Source organism: Python bivittatus, unplaced genomic scaffold (assembly GCF_059951505.1).
Source record: "Python bivittatus isolate LINGU-HERP-01145 unplaced genomic scaffold, Pbiv_v1 ctg000040_np1212, whole genome shotgun sequence".
NCBI classification, from domain to species: domain Eukaryota; kingdom Metazoa; phylum Chordata; class Lepidosauria; order Squamata; family Pythonidae; genus Python; species Python bivittatus.
Genome location: NW_028277032.1, coordinates 3,683,592 through 3,698,556, shown reverse-complemented (window position 1 = coordinate 3,698,556; position 14,965 = coordinate 3,683,592). Strand labels below are relative to the sequence as shown.

Sequence of the window (14,965 nt, the reverse complement as noted above, 5' to 3'; positions counted from 1 at the left end):
GGTGATGCAAAGCCTTCTCCAGAACTTGTCAGATCCCAAACTGGCAACTTTATGACTAGGCGAGCAGGTACGCTTTAATGATTGACTAAATTTGTACGCCACCCTCAACGACTCCTTGAAGGTGCTGATCAGGCCCAAGAGGTGAATCTCTGCATAGTAGTGAAGGGCTTGGTCTTGGCATCACCTCCCACTTCAGCGGGATCAGCTGGTCGTAGGACAAGAGGGCTCCTGGGAGGCATCTGAACACGCGCCTATCCAACTGCATCTTTCTGGGCAGCATAAAAGAAGACACACGTCGCTTCACTTTTATTACTGCAAGCAATTTTAATACAAAACGTGTTTGTTTTTTTAAACAATTCATTGGTAGAGCTTCCGGTTCTGGCTCAATTAAACCAACTGAGAGAGTCACACAGCAATGTGGTCAGTCTGAGCAGGGACAAGAGCACAAGTGAATGAATACAGGAAGACCAGGTTACCCCCAACCCCTTCTGCACGGTTTTCTCTCTCTCCTCCCTCCACAAAGGAAAACTGGGCATCCAAAGCCAGAGGGTGTGCTGGTGATGCTCCTCCACCTTCCCCAGAGCACGTGACGGCGGGTGCCGGCGGCAGCTCGGCTGCTCCAGAGTAGGAGGCTCTCCGCGGGTCGGGCTGGCCGGAGGGGCCGGAGCCAGCCAAGCCAAGCCATTAAATAGCAGTTTGTGAACTAAAACGTGAAGTCAGTTCTTTCACTCTGGGTTTGCCTTTTGGAAATGTGTTCTCCTGTGGCTGAACAGAAGCAAATTTAAGAATTCCCCCCTTTCCCCCGCTGCTAAAACAACACGGTTGTACGTCCCTATGATACGACTCTTCTGCCATTGTAGTCCCCTCGAAACAGATGTTGTTCTTTGAAAGCTTGGCAGGACTTTTGTTTTGCCCAATACAGTGTTGTAGTGAAGTTCTTTATTCAAATAAAGCATGTGCAAATGTCCATTTTCAAACTATCTTCAGGTAAAACCATAAGAATTTATTTTTAAAACTGGAAACAAGCCCCCTCACCGCGCATTTCTCTCTTATTGAGGTATCTGTGATTTACAAGAAGAGAGAGAGAGAGAGAGAAAGATAGTTCCTTTCCTCTGTTGGATCGTCAGGTGTTGCTCTTAAATATAATTTCTCTTGCTGAAACAGCAAGTTAAATTTTTATAAAGATGCATTTAGGAAACAATCCTAAAAGATAACGCAGGAACATCTCCTGCACTGCACAGAAATCCTATTTATATAATTTGTTTGTTTTTACATTTTCACATCTTGACCTTTTGCTTCTCTCCCATGTTTCAGTTTTCCCCTGGGCCCCCATTGCAAAGAAGGCAAGTTTTATCTACATAAATATTCACATGAAAAAAGTAACCTATATAAAAAAAAAGAAAGAACCAAATAAGGCAGCTTCATAACACAATTATTCTTTTACACTTTTAACAATATAATTTCTCCCATGTAGAATAAATATACATCCAATGTATGAAGCGGGGTTAAAAACTGGACACAGGTTTTCGTTGTCTGTGCAAAGCTGGGCGTCGTGTGAATGCTGTATTATCTCTTGGGGCCAGGAGTTTTGGCAGTGGTCGTCTTCTTGGACATGGTGGGGATTTTGGAGGGCTTGGCCAGGCCCCGCCGGGAGCCGCTCTGTCCGCCCGTCGCGCTGCTCTCCGAGGTGTCCGAACAGGCGGACTGCGTCTCCAGGAGATCGAAGTCGGAGGCGTCGCTCCCTCGCCGGCTGCTGGCTCGGCTCCCCGCGTGGCTGCCCGCGCGGCTTGTGGGGCGACTGGCCGTTTTCTTAGGATCTGGAAGTCAAAGCCGACTTCTTGCAGCGCGAGGGAATTTAGCAGCACTGCTTTCGACCCCCGCCCCCCACCGGAAAACGTCAAGTCGAAAAAAGGAAAAATTCCACTCGGCTCCCCCGGGAATACCTCTGCGCCACCAGAAGACCGTCTGTGGTCTGCCAGCGGGTCGGGAGGCTACGCTGGGCTCCCCAGCCTCCAGTCGCAACCACCTTCTGCCTCCAAACCTAGCTTGAACTTACCGCCTCGACTGGTTTTGGCACCGGAAGAAGCTGGTGAGGAACTGTTACTGGTGTCCCCAGCGAGAGAAGTCCGGCTGGAGTGGAACGTGGGCCGTTTCAACTTGCTGCCCGAGGACGGAGCAACCTTGCGGGAAAGAGGCGCGCAGGTTTTGTTAGAGAATCACAGAGGGGAGCGTAAGAGGACACCTGCGCTCCAGGAGCAGCTGCAAACCTCTGCATCTTAAAGGTCAAAGAGGAGGCAGGCCTCCCACGCGGCCTTGTGGGGTTCTGGCCTAGCACGTGGTGCGAATTCAAGCCAAGCAGGCAGATTAGTGCAATGCGTGAATTGAACGCTGGCCTCCCCGCACCATCTCTTCTCCTGTCATGACTTTTAAGGTGCTGGAGGGCGGAAGAAAAGCGGGCAGGCAGACGACCAAGAAAACACAGAAGAACGTGAGGCGGTTAATCAAACTGCTGTCCTTGCTGAAAGAAAGAAGAGAAGCCGAGAGCTCGGGTCCATGGCTAAAAAGGCCAACTTTGGGGAATGGCCATTTTCCACGTGCCTGCTTAGAACAAGGAGGGGTCTTCACCCTGTTGACAATTCCCTGTTAGGGTCCCCCTCATGGAAGAAGTGGGTCCCCAAAGGCCCAGCAAGGGGAGAGGCCCCTTACGCCCCTCCTCGGAAGGGAGCATGCTTCAATGTCCAGAATAATCTCCTATCTTAAAAGTGAATCTGAAGTAAAATTCAATGCTTGGACTATAACCTGAATAGGTACCTCATCCAATATTTTAATTCCAAGGGATATTCCTATTAGTATCAACTGTATTGATTCAATATATTATAGCTTAAACTGTGTTGACCATGGTTCCTAGTCTGCATTCTTAGCTTAAAGCTTAATAGTGATTCTTAGCTTTTCAAAGCAATATAATATATGCTATAATTCTTGGGTAATTAATTACATATTGGAAAACTCTGATCCCCATGTTTAGAGCCCTTGTTTACTTCTTTGTATTTTACTATTGTGTTGCTTCTCTTTGTTTATAGTCTCTAAAATGTCTAACAGAAAAAAAGAAGGCAGGCCCTTCTCTCTGTGGACTTCACCACCACCACCTCTGCCAGCACCTTCTAAAACCACAAGAGGAAGCCAAGGACTTGCAAGATGGCACTGAACTGCCAATGTGGCATCGTGGTTGGGCTCCTCTTGATGGGGTCTTTCAACTCCACCTACCTTGGGGAGGGGGGAGAGTTGTTATGAAAATAAAAGCAAGGAGTGGCCCACATAGGCTACCCTGAATCCCTTCGATCAGTGTTTCTCCCCGGCTGGGGAATTTGGGAGTTTAAGTCCACACATCTTAAAGCCGATGAGGTTGAAAAACACTGTCTTAGAGGAAGTTAATTAATTTATTAGCCACAAATTAGGAGCCACTTATTATTCAAGGGTCAATTTGACTGTTTTGTTCTCCAGCTACAGTTTCTAAGAAGACTGGTATTTATTATGTCCTTTTCATTAAAGCTTGAACAGCTTTCTCCTCTGGGTACCTGGAAGATGTTTAGTTTCAAGAGGAACAGCTGCAAACGGGCGGGGGGGAGCTGTGCTGGGCCTTAAGATGTTTATAAAACATCTTGCTCTATAAAAGCCTCCGCTTCAGTTGCTCGGGCTGTGCTTAGAAAGGTGTGAAAAGCGCAGGAACTCCGGCACGAGGGTTAGCAAGCAGGTTGCTCTACGGAGGGAATGGAGGAGAGGAAGCTGGCCGCTCTTCCTTTCGCCCGCAGGAGCCATACTCTACCTCAGAAGCAGACAGGTGGAGGTCGGTATTATCGTAGCCCCTCAGGGGGGTACCTGCCTTGCTGTTTACCAACCAGGGTTTGTCATAACAACGGGTGAAGTGATGCGGAGTCTGTGAAATGGAAAATCCAAAGAGAGTTTGAAGGACGGGGAGGGGGCAAACAAAATGAATGGAGGAGGGAGGGAGGGAGGGAGGGAGGAGTGTCCAGGTCAGAAGGAAATAAAACAGAAAAGGATATAAATCCTAAAATAATAAATAAGTGAATAATAATAATAATAATAATAATAATAATAATAATGATGCAGCTAATGAACACAAATCTATGCTGACACTGACATGAGAGACAGCACAGAAACTCTGCAATGCACAGAAATGTCTTGGTGGAAAAGAACACGTTCTATGTTGTGGGGCAGAACAGCAGCAGGTTGTGGTCCACAAACACAAACAGACACAATTTGAGGGGGGCGTGAAGAAGAGGAGAAATTCAGCCTCCCTCTTTTCTCTCCACCTCCTTGAATGTGGAGCCATTTGAAAGGCACGAATGGAAAGATCTGATGGAAAGTGCAGGGGATCTGAGAGTTCTCGCAACATGGACAAGACCGTCTGGGTGTGAAAAGGCTCTCAAGGTCAGTCTGCGCTTGTGTCCAGCAAGTTCCCCTACGGGCTGCAGCCTGCTCCCAGGGAGGTGATTGCAGGCCCAACCTGTGGTGCTTCTGGGGTTGGCTGGGGCGGGAGGTCCCTCGAGAGAAAGCCGGCCATCACGGCCACCTGCTCCAGAACTCAACAGAGACCTTCAGAGGCCACTTTCCTTTGCCTTTGTGTTTTCAAGGCAGAGGAAAAAGACAATATTTAAACAACAAATTCTCAGCCAAGAAAACTGGGTGAAGAAAAGAGCCTGCTTCTCACCTTGGTCCCACTGGCAGGCGTGGCAGGGGAGGATGGCACTGAAGGGCAGCTGTGATTGCTCTGGCTGGCACTCGAGCTGGAGCGCGTGGGGGAGGCAGCCCGAGAGGAGGGCTTGGACCTCCGGCCACGGGACCGGAATGGTGCCATTCCCTGAGACGCACCCTCTGGGAGAATGAATTTCTCTCGAAGTTCGAGGTTAGTCCTGCCTCGTGCTATAAGAAAGGAAGAAGAACAAGAAAGACAGATGACAAAACTGGAGATACCTAAACTGAAGAACAAATGACTGGCCCGAGTTTGGAGTCTGCTGGAAGCATGCAACTTTTTTCTTCCTTTCTTCCAGCTGGACAGAGACCTCCTTAGCTCCTAAACGTGTAGCACTGAGGGGGGCAGGAAAGATCGTCCTCACCTGGTGCCGGCCACACATCATGCAGAAGCCCCAACCCAGCTGCCACTTCCTCTGCATCTCTGGGCCAGTGTGCCTTGCTCAATGTTTGCAGAGACCTTGTCTGCATCGGGGTTAGCAAAGGGGCGGAGGAAAGGGGTGGAGAAGTGTGACCTTGAAGCTGAGAACATGCATCGGGCTCCTTTCCCTTTTGATAGCCTCTCCTGCTCTTGAGACCCCTGACCTCTGCTCCACATGCCAGCAGGGTCGTGCTGATGGCAGGGGCAGTGGTGGGGAGGGGGCTCATCTCTGAAACTCTCTTCTCCCACTTTCAGCTTAGCACAGACGCTGCAAACTTAAAACTGCAGTGAGTCAGTGGATCAGTGGCAAGAAAGCTGCGGAGGCAGCACGAGAGCTGGAGATGGGAAGGCAGGACACGGGCCTGGGACCAGAGAGGACCCATCTGTGAAGGTGGGCCCAGCGCCCCCAACAAGGCCAAGGTGAGCAAGCAGTCTGTCAAAAAAATGAGGGTCTCAACTGGGGCTTGGCAGAGCATGCTATGTACAACCAGATGCTCAGCCTGCCAGAATCTGCTCTTCACTGGAACTAGGTTGCTTGTATCTGCGATAAAGTGTCTTAATTACTTGAATCCCCAGGAGCACCAAGGTCCAGAAAAAGGAATGTTGCCAGGGGCAATCTCTGACAGATATTATCACCTGAAAAGTTCTTCTGGCTGGAATAAAATTAACTGGTGGGGAGATCAAGAAATAGGAAGAGGAATCAGCCCTCCAGCTTATTAACACAACAGTCGGCAGACTCTATAGTCCCTGGAAAATATAAATCCCCACCAACGAAGCAGACACACTGGTAGTTTGGTTAAGTAAGCCACACCGTGCAGAAAGCCTCTAGGATCAGTGCAGCCAGAGCAGCACAGGCCCCCCCACCCAAGACACACACGACAACCGCAGCTTGGCCTTTTTCTGGAATCACCGGGGAGCTGAGCAACAGCTGGCCACAGCACAGCAACAGAAATGTGGCAACCACGAGCCAAAGGCGGGGCTTGGAAGCAGTGGCCTGCCGTCAAATCCACTCTCTCGGGCTTTCCTGTAAGTTTGTCTTCAACACCCAGAACTCTCAGCCAGATATCTGGAGGGCGCCAGGTGGGAGAAAACTGGAGGGTTTCCCACCAGGAGCACGCAGCCAAGTTCAGAAGAAGCGCTGGGAGGGGAGGCAAGCGCGCGTCGCAACTCCAAAGGCCGAGGAAAGGGAAGTCGTTGGTTGCTGACAAGCTGCGTCTGAATCGCAGACACCCAAAGCGACTCATGGCCCGGTTTCAACATGAGGAGGTAAATGATACCAAAGGGTAAAAGAAACTGTCTTCTAAAACCCCTAGACAAAGGGAATGGGTTAAAGTAGACTTCCTCAACCAGGGCATCATCCAGGTGGGTGGACTTCAAGAATTTTCTGGCTGCGTCAAGGTTTGGCAAGTATCCAGAAATTGTGACCCGTGTCAAACGGAGCAGTGCCGCCACTCAGGACAAGGTGCAGGGATCCCACGAAGGCTGAAGGGACCATCTGCACGGACTGCTCACTGCTTACAGAACACAATTCACGGTGTCGTTCTCAGCTTTTACTGTCCGAACGGCCGAGGCTGGGCTACCTAAGGGTGTGACTCTCCTGCGATGAATCTGCCCAACTGCTACAATCTGCAAGAGCGGCCCGCTCGCGGATGCTCCCCTGAGCAAAGGCATCTCTTTTGCCAGGTTTCTGAGTGCTCCTGTTACTTTCAATCTGTTTTTCTAACTTTTTGCATCCCATTTTAATTTTTTGTTTCGTTCAATCCGTTCAATCAAGTACTCCCCGGAGCAGAAAGGCAGAGTAGACCGCAAAGAAGGCAGCGTGCAAGTAAACAGATGGCGTTCACACATGGCCTCGCTCCCTGTTCCTCGCTCAGGCAAGCCTCAGGGCCGGCCAGAAGGGTAAGCTGAGCCCGAGGAAGGAGTGGGGAAAGGCAGGGGGCCCTCGGGGCTGGAGGGGGCTCCGGCCGGCCGGCTGGCCAGCAAGAGCCCTACCCCCGCTTCCTCGGCAAAGCGCAGGGCGGGCCTAGCGTTTGGGACAGACCAAGGCAGGTCAGAGCAGCAAAGCCATTCCCAACAGGGCAGTGAGAGAAAGGGAAGAAAAACCTCCAACCTATCGGAGACTGACTGGCAATCGAAGAGCTGGAATCGGAGCGTTTGATTTTACTCCCAGGGTGGTGAACTAGAACAAAGAAAAGAAACATGTGCGGCAAAAGGAGGGAGCAGCGGTGGGGCCCAAAGAGGTGGAAGCCAGGAGGGAGGGAAGATCCTTCGTGCATCATGCAGCGGCCAAGGAGGAAAGCGAGACCGGCTCGGGGGACCAAGTGCTCCGGGGACCTCCCTCGGCTGTCCGGTCCTCCACCCAGAGGCCCGTCTGAGACACCAGCCTGCTCGTTAACAGCCCAGGAAAGGCGCTCGCTGTCGGGATGAGGCCCCCCCGGTGCTTGTGGCCGAGGGTGCCGGGGCTCCTTCTCCCACGGGCCCGGCGCCGAGCAATCGTCCGGAGTCCCCGGGACGCTCAGGGCCACTGCCCAAGCAGCTCCCTCTGCTTCCCCTGAAGGCGGCCCGTCTTCTCTCCTCTGCGGTTGCCGTATTGGAGGTTCCCCAGGAGGTGGTTAAGATTCGCCCTGAAAAACCTTCGTTAAGAAGCAGACCCATCTCTTACCTCTGCAAGGGTCGTTTTTCACTAAAAACTCGTCCAGGGCCATCCATCCTCCGCCAACGCGAACCATGACTGTACTACGCAGGATACGGACCAGCCGCAGCTGCTGGGAATCCCCGAACTGCGAGATGCAAAGAAGGAGCTGGATTAACTGTCTCGGGCCCGAGAGCCTCGTCGTGCAAAGGCCGCGCGCTCTTCTCCAAAGGAGACTGCAGCAGGACAGGTCTATGTCTGGGGCACCCCCCGTCTCCCCCCCCAGTTCGCCTTTGAAAGTGAGCAGAGGTAATTATTTTATAAAAGGATCATTAAAATATTAACTTTAATTTTATTAAGTGTATCATTTGATTTAATTATTAAATTTATTAATAATTGCATTTCTTAAATTTTTAAATGATTCAAGGAAGCTGAATGATCCAATGCACACCAGGGGGGCAAGAAGCACGTTTTGCTAGACCCCGAGCCGGAGCCTCCTCGGTGAGGAAGGATAAACAGCGAATCCCAGCCAGCCACAAAATGCCACGTGAGAAAGACGCCGGGGCTGGCAGGCTGGGGGTCAGCTTCACGGCTTCGTGCCGGACCTCTCTCCTGCTCGGCGGCCTCCCCACATCTGCTGGGCCCCGAATGGGCCGCTTCTCTTTGGGCCAATTTGGGCTGCTTGGAAGGTAAGAGAAGCCCAAACTCCGGCGCTCCCCTCTCAAGAGATGCGTGTCTCTGGGGAGCTGCTCGGGTTCAACCGTCCCCTCAGTCCTGATACAGCCCCTTCGGAAGAGAGACCAACCGGAATTTTCATCAGGAAGGAGAGCAAAACCCTTAACTGATAAAATTCATGACCTTTCCAGCACGGCAACCCCTCCTCGGCCCCCCGAGCAGAAGAGCGATTTGCAGCAGCCAGAGATAGGTGGCCCTGCAACAGAGAGCCCGAAGGAGCAGGGATCTCGGAATAGCGATCAATTGCCAGGATCACAGGAGGAGCCAACAATCTGGTCAGGTTGATCAGGGATGTCCCAGAACCAAGCCACATGTCCCATCTCTAGGAGCCCCTTGGGTTCCTATCAGCCTCCACCCAGGGTGTGCTTTCTAGCCCCACACACCACTCTCTGAGGTCACTCTCTTCTGCCAAGCTTTATAGATGGAAAGCAGGGGATTTCCACGTCTCAGAGGTCACGGACATATGGATGTATCCATCATTTCCATCTCTTTATCGCAATACTGGGTGGCTGGACAAGCATGTTATTAACTTGCCTTTTCCCCAGCTGATCTAGGAAATTAAAATTCTCTTTATCGTGTCAGATTTGGTCAAAAAAGGCCAACTCCTGACATTCACCCTCCCCCCCCCCCCAACAAGTCAACAGGATGCAACCAAGTACTCAGTAGGGAGGCAGAAATGAAAATGGGAATACCTCTGCAGCCATAATTTGTCTCAACATGAAGTAAGGGGGGAAAAAAGAGACAGTCTCTCTTGTGGAAAGAGCCATGCAGATGGCTTGAAGATTTAGTGCTGCAGTATTTATGGAAGGGAATTTTCCAGAGGAATTTGGAACTTGCATTTCAAAAGCAGTGGGAAATTAATAGGAACCCATAGAAAGATGCTGATATACAGAATACTTGGCCAAACTCGCAACTCTGTGCAGTGAACACAAAACTCTGGGCCTTGTGAGGTGATTCTCCCAACAGCTGGCACCAGTTACTTTAGGTGTGAGGAAAGCTGCGGGATGGACCGGCTCCTTGGGCAAGGTAGATGTGAACTGACTCAGAGGGAAGGTCCCTGATGTCACTGAGCTTCCCGATGGCATGTCTGAAAGGCTGGCAGGTCGGCCAAAGATCTCCGCATCTGCTGGTGGTCAGTTTGGGAGAGGGTGCAGCCCCTGAACTCTTGTTCCTAAGGTCAATCCATTTTTGAGCATCCCAGAACAGTTCAAGAACCAGGGGCTTATGAGCAGGTAACCCTGGCTGGCTGCTCTCTTACGCTTTTCCGTTACTTTGACTCATTCTGGAATTTCTGGGACTGGGAAGCTCTGCCTGCCTCATCAGCAGGGCAACACAACTCCCACTTAAGATGCTAGCAAGTTTTCCAATTCTCAAAAAGGCCTGAAATCTACACAAGAAAAGTCAGCGCCCCTGGGTGCACCCACGTGTGTATGTGTGTGATTCTGTGTTTATTCCCACGCTTGTAGGTCACTGCCTGGTTGCATCACTACGTTTCTGTATATACCAGCAACTCTGTCAAGTTAATAATCCACAAGCACAGCAGCCATAGCTGTGAAAAGGCTGGTGTGGAAAGAGACACACAGATATACATGCACATCTTGTAAGGAGAATTAGCTACAGAAAAATGCAGAGGCAGCACCACAAGACTCACTGTACCTGGTTGCCGAGGAAGAACTACAGAGGAGAAGGTGCAAACGAGAAAGGGAGAAGAGAGAACACATCACACAGTGTTAACGGGCAACAATGCTGACATTGTTTTGTGTGCTTCCCGTATCACTAAGCTGTTGCTCCTCCTGCTCTGCCACACATTTGTGTCTGTCCCCCCTTAAAACAAAGGAAGGCTAGCAGAAGGGGCTACCAGTGGCCCAAAGCAGGAGGGAGGACACGGTGTGGCTACTCGGCACTTCGGCCTTCTGGCCAGTTCCGGGGTCGCCCGCCAGCCCTCCCTGCGAAGGTGGCCCCCAAGCAGCTCCTCCAGCTCTTTGTGCCTTGGCTAAAATCCAACACGCTCAGGGACACAGAGCCGCTCGGACGGAAGGCAAGCTTCCAGGAGCTGGAAACCAGAACCAGAGGCAGGATACAAGCCACATTTCTGAACCCATTTTTCTGTGAGCATCCAGGAGGAAACTGTTCAAGCCTGAGAAGCTCAAGGGACTACACTACGCGCCAGAAAACACCCCCCCCCCGCCCCACAGGCATCACAGCCTCAGAGCACAGCAGGGCTCGAGGGACCTTCTTCAGTACTCGAGGAACCCCTGCCCCTGTGAGGCCTCAGCCGCTGGACCCCAGGGTCCTTCTCCTCCCTTCCAAATAAGCTTGAGGGCCCTTCCTGACCGAGCCTGCATTTCTCCCTCACGCAACAAGGGCCCCAGATCGTAACAGCAGACGACCCCCACCCCGGCTCCTGCTCCTTACCCGGTACTTGTTCTCTCCAATCTGTTCCACTTGGAATCGCTTGGCGCACTTGCACTGAGCCACCTGCCTTGTCACCTGTCAGGGAAGGAGGAGGAGGAAACTTGGGGGTCCCATCACTCTGTCTTCACACACACACCCAGCAGGGCTGAGAGGTGGCAGCTTCCCAAGGTCCTTTGGTGGCCTTTGTGGCGGGAGGACAATCTGGACTCAAGATCTCGGGGTGCTGTGCCACCACCAAGCGACCTGCTAAAGCCCACCTGCTGTGGCTGGGCAGCGTGGCTCAAGTCCCCTCCAGCCTCCCCACTTCACACACGTCTGTAATGTACCCAACAGACAGCGTGGGCCCAAGACCGTATTTACCCCAAGGGAGGGTGAGTCTGAATTTCAGATGTTCCACCCAAGAACAGCGATGAAGAGTGGGCAGAAAAAGTACCACCAAAGCGGAGGTCCTGTGCATTGCCTGGCTTCCCCACTGGTCAAGCTGGGGCACCAGATCCAGGAAACCAGTCCTGATTTCTTCCTTCCCAATTACAGTGGATGGTGACCCGCTCTGGCTGCACATGCATGCCAGACTTAAGGAACGGCAGGACACGGACCCAAAATAAATTCATATTTAATTAGTAACTACTGATTAAGATGAATTGCCTGTAAAATAACGCACCTCGATTAAAGAATTAATGGATTGTAATACAGGGAAGGGGGAGATGCCTGGGAGGAGTGGGGAAGCTGGATGGCTGCCAAGCGAGGCGGCAGAGGAGGAAGGGACAGATCACTGCTTTGGGGAAAAATAATCTCAGGTGAATCTAGTTTAATTTAGTCCAATTATCCTTACTAATCCTTCTGCACAGCCTTCCTGCGAGAGAATGGATCCCGGACTCAATGGTTCTACCACTGAGATATAGAAAGAAAGGAGGGCGAGTGGAAAGGGAAGGGAGGCCACAAGGCACAGTAAATGGGAGGAATGTTTCTTATTGCCATTCCATCTACTTCTTTCTCATAAGAACCCAGGACTTCATCATGAAAGGAAGTTGTGGAGAAAAATGATGGCACTCCCTCCTGATCAGTGGTGACGGGACGCTATTTGCCTGCAGAGACCAGGGAAGGTCTAGCTTACTGTCTCCTAGACCCCCCAGCCCTTCAACCAAGCCCATACCTCGTCCTCAATTTTGTCCGCGTCTGTTGTTGGTCGGTAGGCATCTTTGTTAGGGTGCAGAGCAGCTACAAATTCGTAGTAGTCAATGTAGCCATCCCCATCACGGTCAAAGATATCAGCGACGGCTGTCATTTCCAGCTTCGTTGTGGGGAATTCTGAGGAAGGAAGAGAGAGAGACAAGATGGATGCCCAGTCTCTCAAGTGAAGCTTTCAAAGTGAGAGGGGGCATGCCACGATCCTCCCTTCTCAAGGAGGGCAGAAAAAGGCCTCTCCAGCACGGCCCGTTCGATCGCCAGAGCTGGGGGCCCGGGGTTTGTTTCTGGGGACAAGGCGAGCAGACTCTGTTGCAAGAGATGAAGTGGCATTATGCAAATGTTGTCCCAGTTGCTGTGAGATGCCTGGCAAACAGCTATGAGAAAAAGGGTACCTTCTCTGCAGGGCTTCCAGCCAAGAAGAGCCCTGAATGAAGTGCTGCATAACTTACTGACGGCGTCAACTGAACCCTAAAGAACAGCTCACATGAAGCTCACCTTGGCTTTAACAGACACAGAGTCGGGAGCCCAAGTACCCCTGCAGTCGTGGCTTGCTCAAAGCGTTGTGCTTTTGAGTTTCTATTTTCCACCCCCTTCCCTGGGCATCTGGTGTGTTGTGCAAAGGGGGCAGAAATGCAATTTTGGATTTTTTCCTAAAACTGACACAAGCAGAAAAAAGGAAGCGACAGCCAAAAGACAGTGTTGGCTTACTGGCTCATCTGCTGCAGAATCATTAGGTCAGTGCTTACTCAAGAGTAGCAGCACTTAAACAGGTCAAGCAAATGGGACCGCTGCCTGTCTTTCACCTAAAAACCTCTGATTTGTAGCAATACAAATAAAAAATGGGTCCACCCGACTACTTTAACCAGTGTTGTCCAAACTTGGCCACTTTAAGATGAGTGGACAGCATGGCTGGCTGGGGAATTCTGGGAGTTGAAGTCCACTCATCTTAAAGTAGCCAAGTTTGCACAACACTGACTTTAACACTGCATAAAAGTGGGAGTGTTTGAAGCAGGCAGATAAGGCCAGCCAGGGCCAAAGGCCTGGCAACAAAGAACAGCCTTGATTGGCTGACCATACCAACAAACTCCGGGGAGGAGGAGTCACTGCAGAAAAGACCCTGGCAGCTTGGCTTCAACATCCCCCGGCTTATCAAAATGCCTGGAAAATTAAGAAGGCCCTGAGCTGCCGTTTCGTCTCCAGTTGCATTTCAAGGAGCAGCCCCTCAGACACCCAAGACTGAAGGTGCAGAGGGCTCCCAGCGAGAATGATCACCGGTGCTTCTGAATTGCGCCTGGAAGGGTTTGAGTCCCAACACAAAACAATCCAACGCTAGGTGCCACTTCCTGCAGGCTGTGTACCTGGATGGCACCGGGAAGGGCCTGCCACCCTCAAGGGGCACCCACAGCAGCTGTGGAAAATGGCTCCTTGGCCACGAGCACCACCGGTGACCACTTAAGGGCATCTTGGATTATCAGCCCGGTCAGTCCTCCTGCTTTGTAAACGTAAGGATGACCAAGAAGGTCACAAGGATGTAAATGAAAACAGGCTATGTGGAACTGAAATGAGACCTTCCCCTGTGCACAGTTCCGGGGACAGAGGGAAGGGGAACCGGAGAGAGGTCCTGAGGTCCCTCCTGGATGCTTGTATCTGTCTGTCCTTACCTCCACCCCCACCCCGTCATGAAACTCCAGCCTGGCTTCCATTAAGTTAGACGTCCCACAGCCCAGCGGTGTCACTTTAAAGAGCTCCCATGATTGGGGGGCACCACTGTGTGATACTTAGAAGTCCCCGTAAAAACAGGTACATCAGGCAGGAAGACTCCAGCCATTCTAGTTTCCACCTGTCAGCTTTCCAGCACTGAAGCCTGCACCTGCAATCTGAGGCAACTTAGCTGCCAGGGGCTGATGGTTCTCTGCCTCTGTGCAAGCCAAGCCCAATGACTCTGAAAGAGACTGGTGGGCCGGGGGACACCCCTTCTTGCTGCTGAGTAGCCCATGCTGGAGAGAATCTTCCAAAGTCGCAAATGTCACAGAAATCAAGCAAGACTGGGAACAGGCAGGCAGGCACTCACTAGATGCCAGGATCCCATCAATGAACTCCTGCCGGGTGATCTTCCCATCCTGGTCTTTGTCGATCCGCCGGAAGAAGTCCATCACACGGGATTTCTTGTGGTTCATCCAGCGCATGTATTTCTTCCGCCACACATCAAAGTCAAAGTTTGCAAACTCTTTCAACTTGGAAACAGAAGGGGGAAAAATGTGTGTGCTCTGTTCACACAAGATGCTTAACCTGGTCAATTAAAGACCCATCAGCTGCATTTGCCCAACCTGTGCTCATCTGGCCAGACTTAACCTTGGATAGGTTTCCCGAGACTTAATGTGTTGAATCAACCCAGGCGGAGTTCAAGGTAATGTTTGCACCTAAAAATAGCTAATTTTCATATCTATCTAAGCATGCTGTGTAAACGCAGCCATAAAGGACCCCAAAATGGGTTGTCCTGAAAAGCACAGGGGCGTCGCAGTCAACCTTCTGCTCCAAGACCAAGAGCAGAACTCGCAGAAATATCCCTCTCTGTCAGCCTTCTCTGCATCAGCCCCGGCTGAAAGGTCTCCTGTCCCATCACGGGGCATCATTAGACTGCAGAGGGCTCCTTGGGGTTGCATCTTTGTGTGAGAGTGTGGGGTGGGACCTTCACCTGCCAAAAATGAGTATCAGGGGAAAAAAAGCCTTTTTTTCCCCAGTAAGTTCTGGGCATCCAGTCCCAGTTGTGGAAGTTGCATCTTACTCTTTGTGGGGTGACAACA

At 51.3% G+C, this 14,965-nt stretch overlaps 1 protein-coding gene across 15 annotated transcripts in view; it reads right to left on the bottom strand.

Moving 5' to 3' along the window:
* Positions 1-304: 304 nt before the first annotated feature.
* MACF1 (microtubule actin crosslinking factor 1) overlaps positions 305-14,965 on the bottom strand; it is a 305,205-nt gene continuing 290,544 nt past the window's right edge. For 11 of the 15 annotated variants that reach the window (XM_088153923.1, XM_088153929.1, XM_088153946.1 and 8 more), the window contains 10 exons: positions 14,233-14,395; positions 12,127-12,281; positions 10,974-11,048; positions 10,215-10,232; positions 7,854-7,971; positions 7,302-7,370; positions 4,730-4,941; positions 3,824-3,934; positions 2,057-2,180; positions 305-1,817 (listed from right to left, as the gene is read on the bottom strand). In XM_088153923.1, the coding sequence (XP_088010049.1) occupies positions 1,567-1,817; positions 2,057-2,180; positions 3,824-3,934; positions 4,730-4,941; positions 7,302-7,370; positions 7,854-7,971; positions 10,215-10,232; positions 10,974-11,048; positions 12,127-12,281; positions 14,233-14,395 (1,296 nt within the window). In that variant the 3' untranslated portion in view covers positions 305-1,566. The remainder of the gene's footprint in view (positions 1,818-2,056; positions 2,181-3,823; positions 3,935-4,729; positions 4,942-7,301; positions 7,371-7,853; positions 7,972-10,214; positions 10,233-10,973; positions 11,049-12,126; positions 12,282-14,232; positions 14,396-14,965) is intronic. The other 4 variants (XM_088153958.1, XM_088153969.1, XM_088153909.1 and 1 more) reach the window with 2 other exon arrangements.